At 39.3% G+C, this 23759-nt stretch overlaps 1 protein-coding gene across 1 annotated transcript; it reads left to right on the top strand.

The window, feature by feature from the left end:
• Positions 1-21942: 21942 nt before the first annotated feature.
• Positions 21943-22760, top strand: LOC143270847 (periphilin-1-like). The gene is made up of 2 exons (XM_076562018.1): positions 21943-22011; positions 22215-22760. Exons 1-2 carry the CDS (start codon positions 21943-21945, stop codon positions 22758-22760), a joined length of 615 nt encoding a protein of 204 aa, XP_076418133.1.
• The last annotated feature ends 999 nt before the right edge of the window (positions 22761-23759 follow it).

The raw sequence follows: 23759 nt of genomic DNA, 5'->3' as shown, positions 1-23759 counted from the left end.
TCTGGTCCTCACGCCTTATATATCTTTTTGCTTTCTACCACCACTCCCTGGGATTAAAGGCTGGCTTTCTGGGATTAAAGGCATGTGCCACCACCACCACTCTCTTGCTATGTCTCTAATAGCTCTGACCCCCGGGCAACTTTATTTATTAACATAAAATCAAAATCACATTTCAGTATAATTAGATTACCACCACATTTGGTCTTTTCATGGTGTCCCAAATTATCTGAACATTTTGTATTACAACTCTTTTGGCTTTAGTGTTTTCTTTGACTCTTGAATCTATTTCCTCTATTGTATCTTCAATGCCAGAGATCGGTTCTTCCATCTCTTACATTCTGTTGCTTTTGCTTGCATCTGTAGTTCCTGTTTATTTACTCAGATTTTCCAGTTCCAGCATTCCCTCATTTTGTGTCTTCTTTATTGCCTCTATTTCAGTTTTCAAATCTTGGACTGTTTCGTTCACCTTTTTAATTGCTCTTTCTTGGCTTTCTTTAAGGGATTTATTGATTTCTTCCACTTTTTGTTTGTCTTTTCTTTCATTTCTTTAAGGGAAAATTTCATTTCCTATTTAAAGGTCTCTATCAATCAGGGCTGAAATCAATGTGACTAGAAACAAAATATGCAAAGAATCAATGAAATGAAGAGTTGGTTCCTTGAAAAGATAAACAGACAAATGATAAGCTAAACTAATCAAAAAATTGAAATCTCCTTACCAATATAATGAGAATTGAAAAGAGATATTAAAACAGTATTGCCTAGTTCGGTCCCATGCAGGTTCCCCAGCTGTCAATCTAGAGTCAGTGAGCTCCAACTAGCTTGGGTCAGCTGTCTCTGTAGGTTTTCCCACCATGACCTTGACCCCTTTGCTCATATAATCCCTCCTCCCTGTCTTTGACTGGACTTTTAGAGTCTTTGCTGGGTTCATCTTGATAGAGGGAGCCATTATGGGGTCAGGGAGAAACCTGGTGCTAGGGAAATTCCCAGGAATCCACAAGGACAACCATAGCTTAGACTACTAATGATAGTGGAGAGGGTGCCTGAACTGGCCTTCTTCAGTAATCAGATTGGTGAATACCCTAATTGTCATCATAGATCCTTCATCCAGTAACTGATGGAAGCAGATGCAGAGATCCACAACCAAGCACCAGGTTGAGCTCTGGGAGTCCAGCTGAAGAGAAGGAAGAGGGATTATATGAGCAAGGGGGTTCAAGATCATGATATGAAAAATCTACAGAAATAACTGATCCAAGATAGTAGGAAGTCACAAACTATGGACCAACAGCTGTGGAACCTGCATGGGACTGGACTAGGACCTCTGCATAGGGGGGCAATTGTGTAGTTTGGTCTGTTTGAGGGGCCCCTGGCAGTGGCATCAGGATCTATCCCTGGTGCATGAGCTGGCTTTCTTGAGCCCATCATCTGTCTTGCTTACTCTTTATTCAGGGGGGAGGGGCTGAGATCTGCCTCTACTGAATGTACCAGGCTTTGCTGACTGACTCCTCATGAGAGGCCTTACAATTTTGTAGGAGGAGATGGGAAGTGGGGGAGAGATGCTGAGGGGAGCAGAAAGAGTAACGAGAGGGACATCTGTCGTTGGTAGGTAAAATTATTAAAAATTTAAATAAATAGAAACAAGTATCTCTTTCCTTTCTCTCCCTTTCTGTTCTCCCACCCCCAGCTCAACTACCTAGTTCCCTGATGTTCTCTTGCCACCTTCCCTTACCTCTCCCCATGCTCGCTATTTTCTCAGGGGATCTTATCTATGCCCCCTTCCAACAATGATCCATGCACATCTCTGTTAGGGTCCTCCTTGTTACCTTGTTTCTCTGGGGTTGTTTAACTAGGTCCTCTTAATGTGGGTTACAGATGTGTGGCTTGGTCAGTTTGTGGGACTACTGGCAGTAGAACAAGGATTTATCCATGGTGCATGAACTGGCTTTTTGGAGTCCATTCCCTATGCCTTGGGATACATTGATACAGGGGGAGCGGGATTAGTCCTGCCTCAACTCAACATGCCAGACTTTGTTAACTCCCCATGGGAAGCCTTACCCTCTCTGAGGAATGGATAAGGGATAGAGTGGGCAGAAGCTGGGAGGTGAAAGAGAGGAGGTGAGGGAGGAGGAACTGTGGTTGTTAAGGCAAATGGAAAAAAATCTTTAAATTACAAAAATTAAAACTTAGAAATCATTGCATGCAATTTCCAAAGAATTAATAAATAGCAGGAAATATTAACATTAAAAATTAAATCTGAAAGAAAATAAAAATGAATGAAAAAATTAAAGAAAGAATAAAAGAGCTCAAAAAACATGTTCTGTGTGCCAGGACCTCAGCAGAAAAATCCCTCTGCTGGGAAACTGCAGGCAAACACCAAGCAGTGGCAATAGAATGTCTTAGGGTCAGTAATCATGTCATACTGTCGTTTTCAGCTGTGATCTCATATGGTACTTAAAGATTTTTAAAAGAATTTCAACAACATCATATCATAAAACGTAAAAAACAAAATTAGAAAGACTCTCCCAACTAAAAACACCCAGGCCAGAGAGATTCAACACAGAATTCTGTGTGGTGATATTTTATTTGTACTGAAATGTTATTTTAATTTTATGTTAATAAATAAAGTTGCCCTGGGGTCAGAGCTATTAGAGCCATAGTAAGAGCATGGTGGTTAGAAGAGCTAGGTAGATTTCTGTGTGTTCAGGGATACAGCCAGTATTGGAGACATACGCCTTTAAGACCTGGAGGGCGGTACTTACAGGCAGTGATGAGGCAGTCATGTGGTTGGGTTTACAACCAATGAGAAGGCAGAACAGAAAGAGTATTTAAACAGGGACACAGGAAGTACCTCCCTCTCTCGGGGAAGCTAGGAGCACTGCAGGAGGTAAGATTTTATCTCTGAGCTCTGACCTCTCGGCTTTTCTCTTTTACCTTGGCTCTGTGTTTCTTATTTTAATAATACGATTGGTTACATCTACATCTGGTGCCCAACGTGACAAGAATCCATTAAAAACTGCTTGGGGCCGGCTCCCTAGCCGGAGCAGCCGGCTCCCTAGCCCCGGCCCAGGTCTGGGCTCAGGCTGGACTGTGAGCTGCTTGCTTAAAGCCAGTGCTACAAACAGCTCAGGCCTGCCCTGCTAAACAGGGCCCCTGGCTGTAAAGCCAAGCCTTGACTCGGCTCAAGAGGGAACAAGTGGCTGGCTTTAAGCTTTAGCCGGCTACCCCTTCTCTTTCACTTTCACTTTCACTTTCACTTTCGCTTTTGCTTTCTCTCTTGCTTTCTCTCTGTCTCTCTGTTTCTCTCTCTCTCTCTCTCTCTCTCTCTCTCTCTCTCTCTCTCTCTCTCTCTGGATTTACACCTAGGACTCTAGGTGGCTTTTTTGAAATTCGCTCGGATTTCTACTGTTCTACGCAGATTTGGTAAGTCATAAAGTAAACTATTTAAAAGACAAATTTTTTCCACATTTAAAAAAATGGGTTTCCTGTGTACATTGGAAGAAAATTGGGTTTTGTTTGAAATTTTAGGCAGTCTGACAATGGAACAACTATATGAAAAGATTAGTATTATGGGAATTATGCAGTTAATCACCATGCTTATTCTCATTTTACTATTTAAAAAGATAGTCGATTTAAGTGCCAAGATAACAGCTTTAAAAAAACCTGTTAATTTTAACAGTGAAGTTGGTTCAAGTTTGGATCATAAGGTTACAGAAAGAAAGCCTGTTTTCACACAGTCATCCTTAATTTATCCTGTAACCGTACACCAGATGCCTGATCAAATGGCTACACAAAATATCTGGGCTCCAATTGAACTGATGGATTTTAAAAGGTTTAAGGAGGCAATAGTATCTTATGGCATGCATTCCCCATATGTAAAGCAAATGTTAAACTCTTGGTCAACATATAATAGGATTATACCACAGGACTGGCGGGACCTTGCACAAGCTGTTCTGGAACCCAGCCAGAGAATTCAATTTCTAACGTGGTTTAAGGAGGAAGCTAGAAACGTAGAAACACAATGGAGGGATAAAGGAATACAAGTTTGTCAGGATCAGCTTATTGAAGAAGGCCAATATGCTTCAATACAAACACAATGTTTATATGATGTTCAAACTGTAATTTTATGTCGAATGGCAGCCTTGAATGCATGGGACAGAGTTGATGAACCAGGAAAAAAACCTGAGTCATTCACAAAGGTTATGCAAGGCCCAAAAGAATCTTTCACAGATTTTTTAGAAAGACTGGCTTCAGCAGTAAACAGAATGGTTTCAGGATCAGAAGCTAGTAAGGCAATAATTGAAGCTTTGACATTTGAGAATGCGAATACAACATGCAAAAGAATAATCAGGCCGTTAAGGGCAAGATCTGCACCTTTGGAAGATTGGATTAGAGAAACAATTAATGTTGAGGATGATGAGCATGATACGTGGGTAGGAGAAGTAATTTCAAAAGGTTTGAGGAGTGTTAGATGTTTTGGGTGTGGAAAGCAAGGACATTTTAAAAGGGACTGTAAACAGGTCATTCCTAGAAGCAATGTTTCTTCAAGGAACAAGGGCAACAGAAGGCCCCTTCCTTCTGGAGTATGCAGAAGGTGTGGTAAGGGAAAACACTGGACCAACGAATGTAGATCAACAAAGGACAGACAGGGTAATCCTTTGCCTCAGTTTTCGGGAAACTCCCGGAGGGGCCTCATGCAGGCCCCCATAGCAAAACCAGTTCAAACCTTTCCTGCAGCTGTAGAGGAAATCCCTGCTCTGAGCGATTAAATAACCAAATGACTATTGGAATAAATCATGCTGGTCAGGATGATGAAAAAGAGAGAATAGAAAATTCAGGAGAAAACATAAAGAAAATTTTTTGGCAAACTTCTATTAATGAACAGAGACCAAAATTAACGATAAAAATAAATGGTGTTTTGTTGTCTGGTCTGGTAGACACAGGTGCGGACATTACCATAATTGCACCAGAATTTTGGCATCCAGCTTGGCCTCTTCAGGAGGTAAACGTTCAACTGTTAGGAATTGGGACATTATCTCAGGTGAAACAGAGTGCAAGATGGCTGGAATGTATAGGTCCAGAAGGACAGAGAGGAAAATTAAAACCATATGTCGCTAACATAGCTATGAACCTGTGGGGTCGAGACTTGTTGCAACAATGGAATACTCAGATTAAAATCCCTCCAATCTCAGAAACAAATCATAAACTAGCACATGTTTCTGAGAGAAATATTAGAAGACATTATTTTGAGTGGTCACCAGCCATCCATATTATACAAGAACAGGGTACAACAACTGATAAGCTTCCAAAAATACCAACAGCTCTACCTTTAAAATGGTTAACAGACAAGCCTGTATGGGTTCAGCAATGGCCTTTAACAACAGAGAAACTCCAGGCTTTAGAAGAGCTGGTAGAAGAACAGTTAAATGCTCAACATATTGAACAGTCAACCAGCCCTTGGAATTCTCCTGTATTTGTTATTAAAAAGAAATCTGGTAAATGGAGAATGGTAACAGACCTTAGAGCAATTAACAAAGTAATTCAGCTGATGGGCTCTCTACAATCTGGAATTCCTTTGCCTACTCTGTTACCAAAAGGATGGCCTCTCATAGTTATTGATTTAAAAGACTGTTTCTTTTCAATACCCTTACAAGAAAAAGACAGAGAAAGATTTGCTTTCACAGTGCCTACTTATAATAATTCTCAACCGGTTAAAAGATTTCAATGGAGGGTCCTCCCACAGGGAATGTTAAATAGCCCAACTCTGTGCCAATATTTTGTACAACAGCCATTGGAAGTGATACGTAAAAAATTTCCTAAATCTATAATTTATCATTATATGGATGATATTTTACTAGCTGACTCAAATGCAGATACTTTAGAAAGAATGTTTGAAGAAGTAAAGAAAATTTTGCCTTGCTGGGGATTACAAATTGCTCCTGAAAAAATACAAAGAGGAGATTCTATTAATTATTTAGGATATAAAATAGAGCTACAAAAAATTAGACCCCAAAAGGTGCAAATTAGGAGAGATAGACTACAGACTCTTAATGACTTTCAAAGATTATTTGGAGATATTTCTCATCTACGAACTATTGTTGGGGTAAAAAATGATGAACTGACTAATTTGTTCAAAACCTTAGAAGGTGACAAGGACTTAAATAGTCCAAGAGAATTATCACCTGAAGCTGAGAAAGAATTGGCCTTGGTAGAAAAGAAAGTACATGAAGGGCACGTGGATCGTATTGATCCAAAGCTGGATTGCATTTTGGTTATTTTACCTTCTAGGCATTCCCCTACTGGAATATTAATGCAGAGGGAAGATATTATATTGGAATGGATATTTTTACCAAATAAACCAAATAAAAAATTAAAAACTTATGGGAAAAAAATCTCTGACTTGATTTGGAAAGGAAAATTGAGACTTCGTCAGTTAGCAGGAATAGACCCAACAGAAATTGTCGTACCTTTAACTAAGGAGGACATTGAAAAATTATGGACAGAAAGTGAACCTTGGCAAAGAGCTTGCAGTAATTTTTTGGGAGAAATTAACAGCAAATATCCCAAAAGCAACAGAATTGATTTTATAAAGAGAGCTGATTGGATTTTGCCTCGAATTGTACGGCAAAAACCCATATCTGGAGTTTGTACATTTTATACAGATGCCAACAAACAAGGAAAGGCAGGTTACAAATCAGAAAATTTAAGTAAAGTGGTACAAAGTCCTTATAATTCAGTGCAAAAATCAGAATTGTATGCTATTCTGTTGGTATTAATGGATTTTTCAGAACCTCTCAACATAGTAACTGACTCTCAGTATGCTGAAAGAGTGGTATTACATATTGAGACTGCAGAATTTATCCCTGATGCTTCAGAATTAACTTCACTATTTATTCAATTACAAGATACAATCAGGAAAAGGAGTCATCCTTTATATATAACTCACATCCGATCTCATACTGGTCTGCCAGGCCCTCTAGCACAAGGCAATGATGAGATTGATAAATTATTGATAGGAAATGTGCTGGAGGCCTCAGAATTTCATAAAAAACATCATGTCAATAGTAAAGGTTTAAAAAAGGATTTTTCCATAACCTGGCAACAAGCCAAAGAAATAGTTAAGAAATGTCCTACTTGTTCCTTCTATAATCAAACACCATTACCAGCAGGATGTAACCCAAAGGGTACTCAGAGGATTGAAATCTGGCAGATGGACGTGTTTCACTTTGCAGAATTTGGAAAACTGAAATATGTACACCACACTATCGATACTTATTCAGGATTTCAATGGGCAACTGCTCTGAGTTCTGAAAAAGCTGATTCTGTAATCACTCATTTGCTAGAAGTTATGGCCATTATGGGTATACCTGCACAAATCAAAACTGACAATGCTCCATCATATGTCTCTGTTAAAATGAAACAGTTTTTTGCTTATTACAATATAAAACATATTACAGGTATACCACATAATCCTACAGGTCAAGCAGTTATAGAAAGGTCAAACAGAACTCTAAAGGATATGCTAAATAAACAGAAAGGAGTAACAAAAACCCACAAAAATAGACTACATAATGCTCTATTAACTTTAAATTTTCTGAATGCCAATGAGAAAGGAACAACAGCTGCAGAGAGACATTGGGTAATAGAAAAAACTACAAAATTAAATCAGCCTATATACTTTAAGGATGTGCTGACCTCAGAATGGAAACCAGGGTATGTATTACGTTGGGGACGAGGTTTTGCTTTTGTTTCTACAGGAGAAGATAAGCTGTGGATACCATCAAAATTGATAAAGGTTCGTTTTGAACAAGAAAAACCTCTTAATTAGAGGAGGTGATAGTTCATCAACCAGCATGAACATCCAATTTAAACTAACTTGTACCTGTAACACATGTCTTTTCATTTAATCAGATAATAACTTGCCAAAAAGAAACATCCCCAAAATTAGTCTTGGGGGAAGGTTTTTGTTTTTGTCTTTTAGGAGAATGAAGGTTAAGGAATCTGAAGGACACAAGACAAATGAGACAACTGAACAAAAGGGACAAATCATCTATCCCAGGAAACAGAGTATATGGGAGTATATGGCATATGGGTATATATTATCTAAAAAATTTTATGTCTTCTTAAATGTTTGTTTCTGCTTTTCTCTAAAGATTTAACACTATCGGTTTTCTAATAGTCCCAGTTCAATTAAAATTTAAAGCTGACTTTGGAGTTGGAGAATGGCTCTCTCCTTCTTCAAACTCAAACATGTTGTTAAAAGAAAAATGCAAACTCCCTGTATCATGCCAGAAAGAGCCATTTTCTGCTATGGGACAGGACAAAAGCAAAATTAATTAAGGGACTATTCTATTACTAATCTCAACTCTTTGATTCTATTCTGATTCTTTAAACTTTTCTTAAAGTATAAATTTTATATCAAAATTTACAAGATTAATATATATATATATACATTTTAAACTTTGTTAAGATATGAATGGTCATATAGAGTACTATCTAATTCTAAAAAAAAGGCTTCAATTAGCTGCATATATATGTCTTTGTGTTTGAGTCTCTTATCAGTTTTCTGCAGGAAATCATGGCCAGGCTTAACATCAACTGAAATCTCCAGGAAGAAGATGGGGCCCCACAACAACAACAACAACAACAACAATTCCACGTGGACAATAATAATATCACTAAACTGACAAACATCATCTACAGATCAGCTTTGAACTACAAGGTGCTTAGAGCAATTTTGAGATGACTAGCTGAGATGATCCAGTCTCAAAGACTACTTGAATAAGGACTTGAGATAAACCCTGAACTTTGGCATTATACACAGACTGGATAATAATGAAGGATATAGTTACCTTTCCTAGAATTTGACAATTAACCTAAATTTTTCTTTCAGGATAAAGATAACTTCGCCCATACCCAGCAGCAGGAAACAATTTTAAGAATGACGCCCACATTCCCAAAGAGGTGGTGTGGGGCGGGTGGTTTTTTTTTGGTTCTTTTAATGGGTTTTGGGTCTGGGATAATTTTCATTATTTAGGGGGGTTGGTTACAAGTTGTCAAGGGTTAGAAAAAAGGCTAAGCAAAAGGAGATTAGATTTAAGGTTCTTGTTTTTTTTTAAAAAAAAAAAAGAAAGAAAAGATAAGAAAAAGACAATTACTAGTTTTAAATACTTTACATTATTACCAACTATTAGGATATAAAGAAATAAAAGTTAGTAGTTAGACATTACAATAGAAATTGTAGTCATATTAGATATGTTTTAAAAAATTGAACAGATGTATTTTAGACAGGTCATCTTCAAACCCTTCAGAGATCTACAGAATATGGCATTTAAAATGTTTTAATAACTTAGAAATTTTTCTTTTTTGAGACATGTCGGCTCCTGGCAGTACCAATCTACTTCAGAGAAAATATGGGCATTGAAGAAACTGCATATGGAGTTAATTTTCATTGTGACAAAAGTTAGCCACTGGACAACAAAGTATCCTCAAATCAACAGAAAAAATGGACAGACAGAACACGAAACAAAGGACTACCAATTCCTGCCAAAACAAGTGTGGTTATGGCTTTATCAGACGGCATCTTCTGAGGCCAGGACAATATGGTACCATCCCTGAAGTGGCCTTCACAATCTGGAAAAGGTACAGTGCCCTTTTCTTTGAAGGCAGCTGAACAGGCAGTGGGCCGATGGCTTCTGTTGTGCAATGGAACAGCAACTGAAAGCTCACGCCTCTCAATAGTAGACTGGCATTTAATAGAGGGATGTGGAGAAGGGCATGCTTAGATGAAGCCATATATGCACAGCCAAGAAGAATGGACAGCAGAATTCAAAAACCATCAACAATTTCCAGAATTTAAAATCCTGAATCATGACATGACACTAGTGGAATTCAGGTGTTTCTGGTACATGGACTGCTCTCACCCAATGTGAGGTTGAACTGTTGACCTTGTGTACAAAACTACTTCACAAATGAGTCTGTCAGATACCATAAGCCTATAGGCTGAAGATGATGCCCCAACACTGCGAAGAAACCTCAGGTGACTGTCCAGGCAGCTGGCTGTTTCTGTCAACTCACAAAATTTTTGGAAGTTGCTTTTGTGCACTTCCTGTTTTTATTTTTGTTAGCTAATATTATTTCCTTCTTGGGTCTCTGAGGGAGTTAAAGATTAGTTAGTTATAGTTGAAGATTAATTAGGATAGAAAGTGAATTAGATACATTTTGAACTTACTAAAATAGGATAGATAAGGAAATTATTTTCTCTGATTTGTCAAATACAAATGGACTAGACATCGTTTAGGTATTTGTTACTTGTATATATTGTATATAGTTATTGTACTTTTGTATATAGTTTTTCTTTTGTTAGTTATAACCTTTTGCCTTTTTTCTTTTTATTAAAATAGAAAAGGGGAAATGTGGTGATATTTTATTTGTACTGAAATGTTATTTTAATTTTATGTTAATAAATAAAGTTGCCCTGGGGTCAGAGCTATTAGAGCCATAGTAAGAGCGTGGTGGTTAGAAGAGCTAGGTAGATTTCTGTGTGTTCAGGGATATAGCCAGTATTGGAGACATACGCCTTTAAGACCTGGAGGGCGGTACTTACAGGCAGTGATGAGGCAGTCATGTGGTTGGGTTTACAACCAATGAGAAGGCAGAACAGAAAGAGTATTTAAACAGGGACACAGGAAGTACCTCCCTCTCTCGGGGAAGCTAGGAGCACTGCAGGAGGTAAGATTTTATCTCTGAGCTCTGACCTCTCGGCTTTTCTCTTTTACCTTGGCTCTGTGTTTCTTATTTTAATAATACGATTGGTTACATCTACAATTCTGCCAGACTTTCAAAGGAGAATTAACGCTAATACTCCTCAAGTTGTTCTATAAAATAGAAAAAGTAGTAACACTTCCAAATTTGTTTGACTAAGCCAGCATTTCCCTGATACCAAAACCAGTCAAAAGCCCATCAAAAAAGTATATAGGCCAATCTCTCTGATGAACATAAACACAAAAATTTCCATTAAAATATTTGCAAGCCAAATTCAAGACCACATCCAAAAGATAATCTGATTTCATCCCAGAGAAGCAGGGATGGTTTGATACATGTAAACCAGTAGATTAAATGCACCACAGAGACTCAAGAAGAGAAGCCTCATGAGCAGCTCATTAGATGCCTAAAATGCCTTTAAGAAAATCCAACATCTCTTCATGACAGAAGTCCTCGAGAATCTAGCGATAGAGGGTTGATATTTCAACCTAATAATGACAATATATAAGTCCCCTGTCAACTGGTCTGAGGTCACAATTGTAATTAAAACAAAGATTATGTGAATGTTAAGTTTATATTTGTAAAGTCATGGTTTTTGTACAAAACTTCTGCCTTTCCTCTTTGATAGCTACAGAATTACACTGGCATTATACCCAGGGTGGTAATCATACAGATGTTGCAACTGGGTTAAGGGAAAATTATTTGTTAATATACTTTGTAAGAATAAACTCACATATGCAGCATACACCCACACCCACCAACACACACACACACACACATATACACACACACACACACACTACAAGCCCACAAGAAACATCATGATAAATGGAGAAAAACTGAAATCATTTATGCTAAAATCAAGAACAAGACAAGAATGGCCACACTTTCTACTCTTTTTCAATACATTCTTGAAGTCCTTGGTGGAGCAATGAAACAAGGTGATAAAGGGGATACATATAGTAAAGATAGAAGTCTCATACACATATGTGAAGATATGATTCTACATATAAAAGATCCCAAAGACTCCACAGGACAAATAGAGCTGAAAAATATATCCAGCAATGTTATAGGATACAAAATTAAAAAAACAACATCTCTAGTTTTCCTGTATATAGATGAAAATCTTATCAAGAAACCATAAAAACAATCCATTCACAATAGGATCAAAAATAACTTGGAATAAATCTAATCAAGGAAGATAAAGACTTGTACAATGAAAACTTTACACACTGAAGAAAGAAATGACAGACAGAACCAAAATCTGGAAAGACCTCTCATGCTCATAGTCTAGTAAGATTAATGGGATGAAAATGTCCATCTTACTAAAAGTAATCTATGTATTCAATGCAATCAGGCAGGCCCAGAAGACGGCAGCTGAAACACAGATGCAATAAAGACCAGATACTGAGCTATTACCCACTGAAGAGCTGGGGAAAACAAGCTCTTAATCAAGAGCTTGGAACAGGGGTGCCTTTAATCCCAACACCCTGGAAAGAAGCTATCTCCGAGGGACAGAACCAGAATGATTCTGAACATTCCTTCTGAGGCCAACTCAGGGCCCAGCTGCTGATCCTGCAAAACCCAACAACTTGGAGATGTTGGTGAGACTACTCTGCTCAGCTGAACTCCATCCGGGAGAGGATTCCGATCCCTACAGTTTGAAGTCTGAAGAAACAAGATCAACTGAGGAGTTGAAGAATGAACAAAATGTGACCTGGGAACACAGAAGAAGGTGCTGCCCAGCAACCAAACCAGATCACCAGAATCATAAGTATATACTTCACTGACTGAGATCAGCTGCTCTTGAAGAAACAGCCCAATAGCACCAATTTAACCAAGAACTCCTAGTGAACCAAGACTAAAAATTAGAACAAGAGAGGCACTCTCAGACACAGACACCACCTGCACAGAGCAGAGGAAGAGATGAGTAGACGCCAGTGCAAAAATACAGGCAACAACATACAGACATATATGGCAACATCAGAACCTAGTGATTCTATACCTGCAAGACCTGAACATACCAAGACAGAAGAAACAGAAGAATTCAATCTTAAAAATGACTTTAAGAAGATGATAGAGGCCCTTAAAGAAGAAATAAAAAATTCCCTTAAATGGGCAATAAAAATTTCCCTTAAAGAGGAAATAAAAAACTCCATTAAAGACATGGAAGAAAAAACAAACAAAAAATGGGAAAAAATAAAGAAAGCCAAGAAAAAGCAATTAAACCAATGAAAGAAACATTCCAAGATCTGAAAAATGAATTTGAGACAAAAAAGAAAACACATGCTGAGGGAATGCTGGAAATAGACATCCTGAATATACAAACAGGAACTACAGAGATAAGCATAACCAACCGATTGCAAGAGATGGAACAGAGAATCTCTGACCCTGAAGACACAATAGAGAAAATACATTCATAGGCAAAGAAAACACTAAAGACACCCTTTACAATAGAAACAAATAATATAAGATACCTTGGGATAACACTAACTAAACAAGTGAAGGACCTTTTTGATAAGAACTTTAAATCTCTAAAGAAGGAAATTGAAGAAGAAATCAGAAAATTGAAGGATCTCCTATCCTCTTGGATAGATAGGATTAACATAGTTAAAAATGGCAATCTTACCAAAAGCAATCTACAGATTCAATGCAATCCCCATCAAAATCCCAACACAATTCTTCACAGACTTGGAAAGAAAAATACCCAGCTTCATATGGAAAAACAAAAGACCCAGGATAGCTAAAAGAATCCTATACGATAAAGCAACCTTTGGAGGCATCACCATCCCTGACCTCAAACTCTACTATAGAGGTATAGTAATAAAAACAGTTTGGTACTGGTATAAAAACTGACATACGGACCAATGGAATTGAATTGAAGACCCTGACATTAATCTATGCACATATGAACACCTGGTCTTTTACAAATAGCCAAAACTATACAATGAAAAAAAGAAAGTATCTTCAACAAGTGGTGCTGGCATAACTGGATGTCAATATGTAAAAGATTACAAATAGATCCATATCTGTCACCATGCACAAAACTCAAGTCCAAGTGGATCAAAGACCTGAACATAAATCCAATGACACTAAAATTAGTAGAAAAGAAATTAGGAAGTTCTCATGAATGCATTGGCACCGGTGACCATTTCCTAAAAATAACACCAACAGCACAGACTCTGAGCACAACAATTAATGAATGGGAGCTCTCAAAATTGAGAAGCTTTTGCAGGGAGAAAAACACTGTCAATAAGATAAAAAGACAGCCAACAGAATGGGAAAATGATCTTCACCAACCCCACATCTGACAGAGGATTGATCTCCACAGTATATAAAGAACTCAAGAAAGTAGACATCAAAATACTAAACAGTCCAATTAAAAAATGGGCTAAGGAGCTAAACAGAATTCACAAATCAAGAATCACCATTGAGCCGGGCGGTGGTGGTGCACGCCTTTAATCCCAGCACTCGGGAGGCAGAGGCAGGCGGATCTCTGTGAGTTCGAGGCCAGCCTGGTCTACCAAGTGAGTTCCAGGAAAAGGCGCAAAGCTACACAGAGAAACCCTGTCTCGAAAAATCAAAAAAAAAAAAAAAAAAAAAGAATCACCATTGGCTGAAAGACATTTAAAGAAATGCTCAACATCCTTAATCATCAGAGAAATGCAAATCAAAACGATTCTGAAATACCACCTTACACCTGTCACAATGACTAAGAGCAAAAACACCAATGACAGTCAATGTTGGAGAGGATGTGGAGCAAAGGGAACACTCCTCCACCTTTGGTGGAAATGCAAGCTTGTACAACCACTGTGGAAATCAGTATGGCGGTTTCTCAGAAAATTAGGAATCAAACTACCTCAAGACCCAGCCATCCCACTCTTGGGCATATACCCAAGGAATGCTGATTCATACCATTAAGATACATGCTCAGCTATGTTCATAGCAGCACTATTTGTAATAGCCAGAACCTGGAAAAAACCTAGATGCCCGTCAACTGAAGAATGGATGAAAAAAAAGTGGTACATATACACAATGGAGTACTACTCAGCAGAGAAAAACAATGAAAGCATGAAATTGGCAGGCAAAAGGATGGAACTAGAAAAAATCATCCTGAGTGAGGTAACCTAAACCCAAAAACACAGTCATGGTATGTACTCACTCATAAGTGGGATCTAGATATAAAATAAAGAGCAATCAGACAACAACCCACAGAACCATGGAGGCTATATATATATAGCAACGAGGTCCCTAAGACGACTGTGGCCTATAATAAATTTCGGTTTTACTCAATTACTGAGCAAACCTCAATGAAACATCTCACTATTAAGATAACAATACATACTCTGTCAAGCTGATAATAGAAAAATTAATTAATTTAAAAAAATAAAAGAAAAAATTTTGAAATAATAAACAAACAAATATTTTACTAAGGTCAAAAAAAGGGAGACCTAGGGACTGATCATTCCGCTCCACATTCCATTCTTTCCCTTGTTTTATAAATTTTAAATTTTTTTATCAGTGGATTCCGCTGGAGTTTATCAGTGCATTGTGCTCGAGGATCCAATGCAGATAAGCACTGGAGGGCTCCTGTTGCAAATCACCCTCTGGAGTGATGGAAGGATCTTTCTACTAGCACGTGGAGGAGACCCGATCTAGTGTTGGTGTGGCCCTGGAGTTTGATTTCTGTCTTTCCTCAGGACAATGAGGTTCCTCTTTGGATTCCTGAGCACTGAACGCGCCCTGTGGCTGCTGATGAAGCCCAACATGACAGAGACCTAATGTGTCTCCATGAAAAAAATCTACCCTTCTGATGCCAATAGAGATTGAGAGCCCAATATGGCCAGCTTTGGCAAGCATTAATGTAAGCCTAGGAACTGTAGCCATGAGATTGGATTCTCCAGAAGAGCTGCCAGCTAAAGTCATGCTGGGATCAAGAAAATCGGGCCTTGGCGGTTCGTGTTCCTGGAATTGTATCCATGCCAGTGGGTGTCCACACAATCCAGAAGAGAATTTGACATTGCTGCTGCGCTGTTGCTGTTATAACAATGGTGCACACGACTGCTACTCTTTCAGGGATTACCATTTTATAATTGCTTACTACAGCTAGCACAGTGGAGACCCTGGCAGCAAAAGTAGCTACCACAGTTAGTTAATCTTTCATTGTATTGGGCGTGAGAAATTTAATTCATTAGTTATATACATCTCAATTGGCTTTGAAAATTATAAACTTATAAACAGAAGTTCCAGTTGCTTTTGGGATACTATCTTACAAGGACTTCAATGTACAGTATCTCTCATTAAGGAAGGGAATGGCTCAGTTGCCTTTAGCCTACTGGCTATGGGTGAGATAGGACCTCTGTTGGCCTTTTCTGTATCAAACACACAGATTGCAAGCCCAGTGCCACTTTGAGATCTTTGGCAGCAATTAACCATGCAGCTCACACATGATTGAGCCAGTATGATAATGAGTATTCAGAGACGGGTAATACCTGGGGGGCACTCAACATCCTAAGACAGAGCACCTGTGTGGCCTGGGCAGGCGTCTCCATGATGGGTAAGGTGACCAGCTGACGTCCCATCCAACCCAAGTCAGAAGCTCATTTTTTAATAAAAGGGGGACCTGCAGAGCCCTGGCCCCCGTTTTGGGTAACTGTTGCCTTGCTTGCAGACCTTGACCTTGATATCCTCCCAGTGATAATTCCCTGCCAGATTCCACCATCTTGATTGCTTAAGGGAAGTTCCTTGTGTGTGTATCCTAAATAAAGGGTGTTAACAGCTTAGGTGCAAGATTGTAAAACATCAGTAGCGAATTTCTACCCTCTGGGGTCCTCCCATTGTTCTGTAAGCCTGTATTTAAACTCCTACCTCCTTCAAGAAATGACATTCAACATTTAAAATTAATATATATATTAATAATAATTATATATATATAAAATTGATTGAATACTGCAAATGTAATCTATGAATACCACAAATGTGATTAATATCATGAGTGTAAGTAATGAATATCATGAGTGATGAGTGTAACTTAAAAAAATAAATAAATAAAAAAATTTACAAAACAATAATGGTACCATTGAATGAGGGCTTGGAACCAGGGGCTAACTGACTGTAATTAGCCATCGAGAAGCCAGGAATACAGATAGGGAAGTTGGACAGGAAGGAGGAGGGAGGGACTTGTTAATCAAGAACTCTCTTTGACCTGGGACATGTGGATAGAAGGTGTGCTGGCTGCCTATCCGGTAAGAAAGGGAAGGTCAGCTGGTCACTCCTCCTGTGCTTCTTTGTGGTAATCATGTGTTCCCCAAAATATTGTGCACCCTAATAAACTTATCTGGGGTCAGAGACAGAACAGCCACTAGATACAAAGGCTGGAAAATGGTGGCACACACACCTTTAATCCTAGCACTCCAGAGGTAGAAATCCCTCTGGATCTCTGTGAGTTCAAGGCCACATTGGAAAGAGCCAGGCATGATGACACATACCTTTAATCCCAAGAAATGAGCCTTTCATCCCAGGGAGTGTTGGCAGAAAGGAAAGATATATAAGGCATGAGGACCAAAAACTAGAAGCATTTGGCTGGTGAAGCTTTTAGGCTTTGGAGCAGCACATTTCCGCTGAGATTCATTCTGGATGAGGACTCAGAGGCTTCCATTCTGAGGAAACAGGACCAGCTGAGGGATGGGCAAGGTGAGATTGCTGTGGCTTGTTCTGCATCTGATCTACCAGCATTCACCCCAATAACTGGCCTCAGGTTTGATTTTATTAATAAGACTCTTATGATTCATGCTACACTTCTTTGATCTATAAGGTTTTGACCCAATATCTGATTCTCTAGTTTTCATTGGTAATGGACAAATTGGTAATGGACCCATTGGTAATGGACCCATTGGTAATGGAGCTCAGCTGTGTGTGAGCTGTAGGGTTAACTGCTGCCATAGATATAAAAGTGGCCCTGGGCTTCCAATCTGTACGTTCGACACAGGAAAGAACAAAGTCCTAACCCGCCCATAGCCAGTGCATTAGGGCAACTGAGCCATTCCCTTCCTTAACGAGCCTTACTGCAAATTGGAGCCCTTGTAAGATGGTATCCCAATAGGAAGAGGACTCAAGTTTTATTAATTTTATAACTTTTAAAGCCAATCAAAATGCATATTACTGCTGAATTAAATTTATCATACCTAGTAGAATGAAGGAGTAATTAACTGTAGTAGCTACTTTTGCTGCCAGCGTCTCCACTTTACTAGCTGTAGAAACTAAGTGTGAAATAGCAATCCCAGAAACAGTAGCAGCAGTGGCTGATATCGCTGTAGTAGCAGCAACAGCTGCAGTGAAGTCAAGTTGTATTTTGGAGCATGTGAGCACCATCTGTGTCTACAGCCATGGTCCACTGGCATGGACCCAACTCCAGGAACATGAACCACCAAGGCCCATTTTCCTTGATCCCAGCGTGACTTAAGCTGGTAGCTCTGCAAAAGAACACCTAAGAACCACAAAGAATGACAGAGACAGCATACAAGAAGCAGAAGTAACGGTCTCGTTACTGTTACATTTCAAGCTCACAAATTTTAAGGTATCATTCAAAGGGGGCTAGATGAATTCCAGGGGGCCATAAATGTTGTACAAAGCCATTCCTGAAAAGGTAGGTGCTACATCAGCGTGAAGAGGATGGCAAACATGAAAAAGCTCTGCTGGCATGGTACTGTTAACAAATGGAGGTCAGTGACCATACTACCAAATGTCAGGGTTGCCCTTTAATCTCCAAGGTGCCTGAGTGACATGTTCTCAAACATTCTTGAAAAAGCAGTTACCATACATTCCCTTCTGAAGAGACCAACCACATGGCTACAGTTCCTAGGCTTACATTAATGTTTGTCAAGGTTGGCCGTCTTGGGCTCTCAATCCCTACTGGCATCAGAAATAATATTTTAAACTGCACCGTTTTTCTTGTTAGCTCAGTTTATTAATTAATTGATTGCTTTATTTATTTATTACTTTATTTATGTATTTATTTATTTATATATATTTTTGTGTGTGTGTGTATGTGTGTCTGCGTTGTGTTGATTTTCCACAAATCTCAGCTGCAGATGCCTCGTGCTGGTTCTGGCATGCACCATTCTTAGCTAATTAGCTGCTTCTTGGTCTTTTGAAAACAGCCATCAACTACAGTAGCTCCCCAGTAAGGGGTGGGGGGTCTGGAAAGCACAGGTTTGTAATGGCATTTCTCCCCAGGGATTCAGAGAAACCAAGTGCAGGAGAGAAGGCTCCACACTTCACAAACTGCTGTGGTATTTGAACTGCCAAAGTCCTACTCTGCTACTATGGAGCCTTTCACCCATGATCATTACTCTTTCCTACTAATTGATACATGCAAATATTCAACCAGTTTCATGTTTCTTGAAGTATGTTTGACGTACACTAATGTTGGCCACATGTTACTACAAGAGTATGGATCATGGCTTGATGTACTTGGGATGCCTTAGCTCAAGCAGTGTTGCATAGGCTTCTTTCACTCATCCTGTTGGGGTTGGGGGCACTGGAGGTCTAAGAAAAGCCTGTAGTGATGCAGTCCATTCATTCTGAACTGTAATTACCTCAGGTCTCGTTGAAACAAATAATCTAACAACACTGGAAAAAGTGTCTTATTGATTTTTCTTTAATTGTTTTTCATTAGTTGTTTTTTGAGAGATTTTTTCTATGTGTTTGATCATATTTATCCCTGTCAACTATTTCTCAACTCATTCCCCCACATTCCTACCCACTTAATTTTGTGTCTTCTTAAAACAACAACAACAAAACGTTTCTTTAAGGCCAAAGTGTAGTGCCAGATATCCTTGGGTGTGTGTTCTTCAGCTGGAGCAATGTCAACTTCCCAGACCTACACTCTTAAAAGGAAATTGCCCTTCCTTTCCCAGCAGATAACACTTGTCAATAGGTACTAGACATAGACCGGGATTGTGTGCCCAGCTCCCACTTCCATGCTGGGATTTGGTCTGCCTTGGGCTTGCACAGGTTTGTTTTCTTTTTCATGGTGTTGCAGTTTGTGTGAGTTCATATGTGCTACTGCCCTACTGTGTCCAGAAGTTCCTTGTATTCCTCCACCACCTCAGATTATTATACTCTTTCTTTGTCCTCTTCTTCAATGATCTCTGAAGCCTGTGAGGGGAGGATGAGGTTCCCTTTAAGGCTGAGCATTCTTCTGTCTCTTATTCTCTGCACCTTGGCCAGTTGTGGGCCACTATGTTAACCACCGTTTACTCCATTTCAGAGCTCCTTCGATGAGGAATAAGAGATACATTGATCTACAGCTGTAATGATAAGTCAGTTATCATTATACTGCACATTATACTATGTGCATTTACAGTATAACATAACAGTAATAAGTTCTCCCCTAGGGCCTATGACTGCTAGCTGTATGTTCTTGGTCTGATAATGGTGCTAGTATGGGTTTCCTCTTGTGGAAAGGAACTTAAATCCAATCAAAAAGTGGTTGGTTACACCAATACTATTTGAGCTACTAATACACCAATGGCCAAGTGTTATGATGATCATTGTTGTAGCTCAAAGGTTTCATAGATAGGTGTGACTGGTGATGTCTTTTCTCCTTTGGTAGCCTGCATAGCATCTTACAGCACATGAAAAGAAGCCAGTAGGAATTAAACATTTGGATCATTACCAACTTGATTCTGCCATGTTCTATGACTCAAGTATGGGTAACTTCAACATTAGGGTTAATGAAAATAAAAGACCAAATGTTATGACATTATGATTTTTCCTGTTATATAAATTAATTTTAATAAATTTGACATTTGTTCAATATGTTAAATAAATATATAATAAGCTTGTAGTTTAAGGTACTTTAATTTTTCACTAGTGAAATTTATTAGAATATTATGATTTTTTGCTATTGTGTAAATTAATTTTGATTCATTTTAAATTTGTTCACTGCTAAATAAATATTTTATGTGCTTCTATTTTTTGCCTTATATGTTTTAAATGTTTATCTACATTTTATTTAATTTTTTTGTTTGTTTTTGTTTTGTTTTGTTTTTTCGAGACAGGGTTTCTCTGTGTAGCTTTGCGCCTTTACTGGAACTCACTTTGGAGACCAGGCTGGCCTCGAACTCACAGAGATCCGCCTGCCTCTGCCTCCCGAGTGCTGGGATTAAAGGCGTGCGCCACCACCGCCTGGCATTTTATTTAATTTTTAAAGTTTTAGAAATGAAAAAAAATCACATCCTTTCCTTCTCTATTTCTTTCCCTTCCATATCCTCTCCTTCTGGATGCCTCTCAAATTTATGTTGTCTTTTCTTTGGTCATCACATGCATACACACACACACAAACACACACACACACACACACACACACACACACACACACACACACGCACAAATATATAAATACAATGTTTCCAGTCTATTTCGTGTTGCTTGTATATGTATTTGATTTCAGAGCTGACCACTTGATACTGATAACCAGTTAAAAGGGTGATCCCTGGGGAAGACTAATTTTTTAGCAGTCTGTAGTTCTTTGTTTAGAGTTGGAACCCTATGAGATTTCCCCCTTCAACTTAGCATATTGATTGGATTGTCCTTATTCAGTTCTTGTTTAGGCAGTCATATTGTTGAAATATCATGGGTGAAGCTTCCCTTTCATTTCTGGTTCCTACAATCTTTCCTCTTCCTCTTAATGATGCTCCCTGAGCCCTAGGCGCAGGAGTTTTGTGTGTGTATCTTGGGGCTAGAAACCCCACAATCACTTGTTCTCTGAAGTTGAGTGGTTGTGGTTTTCTGCAATGGTCTCTCTCTGCTGCAAAGAGAAGCTTTTTTTGGTGAGGGGTGAGAGCTACACTTTTTTGTAGGAAGTGGAATTCACTTAGGAATGGTACTGATTTAGTCAAGTGGTGGTACTGCATTCTCCTGTATGACACATGCCCTCACTAGCCCCAGCTAATTTCCTAGCTTACAAGTACCTGGCATGATTTCCGTGTTGTTGAGTAGGCCTAAGTTTAATTAGAGAGCTGTTGGTGCGGTTTCAGCAGCATCGGTGGAACGTACCTATTGGGGAGTTCCGATGACGAATTTTTAGACAATAACAGATTCTTGAGCTGAGCCATGAGTGTGGTTGGAAATTGAAAGTGAACCGGAAGGGAAGTACGAATTTCTGTTCGCAGAAGTCCAATGGTTTCCAAAACAGATGAAATGTGGTCTGAGGGATGGTGTGACTACAAGCGACTTCCAGGAAAACAAGCACAGGGATGGTATGACTTCAAGCGCCTTCTTGGAACCATCCCAGTGATGGCAACCATAGATTAATTAATGTTGTGCCAAAGAGACGGCCTGTGGGAGACAAGAGATCTTCTCTGCTAGCCAAACCCAAGGAAGGAGGCTACAGTAGATACTACTGTCATGTTGATTACCAAGAATGGGGCAAGGGCCGCTGTTTTACTCAGGATCCAAGAAGAGCCCCACCCTACAAAAGAGGCCATTATGGCTACTGTTGGTCAAGAGATGAGTATTCCACAAGCCAACAGCCTCAATACAGGGCCATGAGAAACGGCTTTAGAAGAAAAGGTTTCTATTCTTCCCATTATTCAAGACAACGCTCTCCCCATAAACGGGGCGCTCCTTTTTTGAGAGAATCACGTGTGGGTGGGAAGGACTCCCTACACAGCAGATTTGGATCCAGTCTCAGCAGTAGAAGCAGGATGCGCTCCTTCCACCAGTCTCGACAAAGATGTAAAGAGAGAGCCATCCAGTTTTTGAAAACATCAAGAGATACTGTGCCCTCAAGTTCTTCATCCAAGGTGTTAAAAAGCCCCAGCCGGCTGACTGAGAAGGAACAGGCTGATGCTGCAAGCAAGAGGGCAAATGAAAATTCCAAGCAGTCAGAAGAAAATAACTTGGCTGAAATTTCCGAGTTTGAGATGGGATCCAAGGCACCATTACGTATCAACCAGACAGAAGAACCCGAGTCAAACACAACAGCTGGCCCATAATTGTGTGAAGACAGCCAGCTTAGCATTCGCTCAAAAGCGATTGCATCAAAAATCACTGAGATTGAGAAGGTTTACCGACAAGTCTGTGAAACTTTCGGGATGGTGGTGGAAAGGCTGGTTGAAAAGGATCGTTCGTTAGGAAAATCTATACAGTGTGCAATGAAGCAGAGTTTGCATGAAATCGGTGAGCAACATGTTGAAGAACTCAAGCATTTCATTATGGAGTATGAGTATGGAGTATTCTACTCCAGATTTTGGAGACCCTTTTTAGGAGAATTAGGGCTCGGTTCAAAAAATTGTGTAAAAGCTTCTAGATTTCTTACCTTTGGATTGTTTGCTCACCCTTGATGCATGGGGGTGAAGCTTGGTCCTGCCTCAACTGAATGGAAGTACTAACAATTTTGGAGGAGGGGATGGGGGGAGGGTTTGCTGTTCCCCAATGGAAGTACTAACCCTTTTGGAGGAGGGGATGGGCAGAGGCTTGGGGGGAAGGAGCGAGGAGATGGAGGAGGAATGTGAGGGTGATCTGTGGTTGGTATGTCAAATGAATTAAAAAATTAAAAAATAAAGCCAATTCATGTACACGGCATAAGTTCTGGTCCCTTTGCCAGGGGAGAGGATGAGGGGAGCTTGGGGGGAAGCAGGCGAAGGGGAGTGAGGGAGAACAGTGACTGGTATGTAAAATGAAAAAAACATAAATAAAAATTTAAATAATAAAAGAAACGTGGCAGAAGACAGCAAGGCCAGCTGAGCTCCCCTCACCTTGTAAGTGAGTCAGCGAATAAGTGAAGAGACAATTAGGATATCCCACTCACTTCTTGATCCTTCCCAGCATATCACTGAGCCACAATACAATTTGTAACAATAGGTACATTAAAAATCACGGTTTTAATTACTGCCCAATTTCATTATCTTCTTTTTTGAGTCAGGGTTTTACCATCTAGACCTAGCTAGACTGAAAACCATGTGTAGTCTGGCCTCAAACTCACAGAGATCCCC

This window comes from Peromyscus maniculatus, chromosome X, assembly GCF_049852395.1.
Source record: "Peromyscus maniculatus bairdii isolate BWxNUB_F1_BW_parent chromosome X, HU_Pman_BW_mat_3.1, whole genome shotgun sequence".
NCBI classification, from domain to species: domain Eukaryota; kingdom Metazoa; phylum Chordata; class Mammalia; order Rodentia; family Cricetidae; genus Peromyscus; species Peromyscus maniculatus.
The sequence above is the reverse complement of the archived record's forward strand: the minus strand, read 5'-3'. Positions and strand labels throughout refer to the sequence as shown.

Coding starts and splice junctions, on each gene's coding strand:
- LOC143270847 (XM_076562018.1), top strand. CDS start 21,943: ATGGTTTCCAAAACAGATGAAATGTGGTCTGAGGGATGGTGTGACTAC. Junction 22,012..22,214: donor AGCGACTTCCAGGAAAACAA/GCACAGGGATGG, acceptor TGTTTTACTCAG/GATCCAAGAAGAGCCCCACC.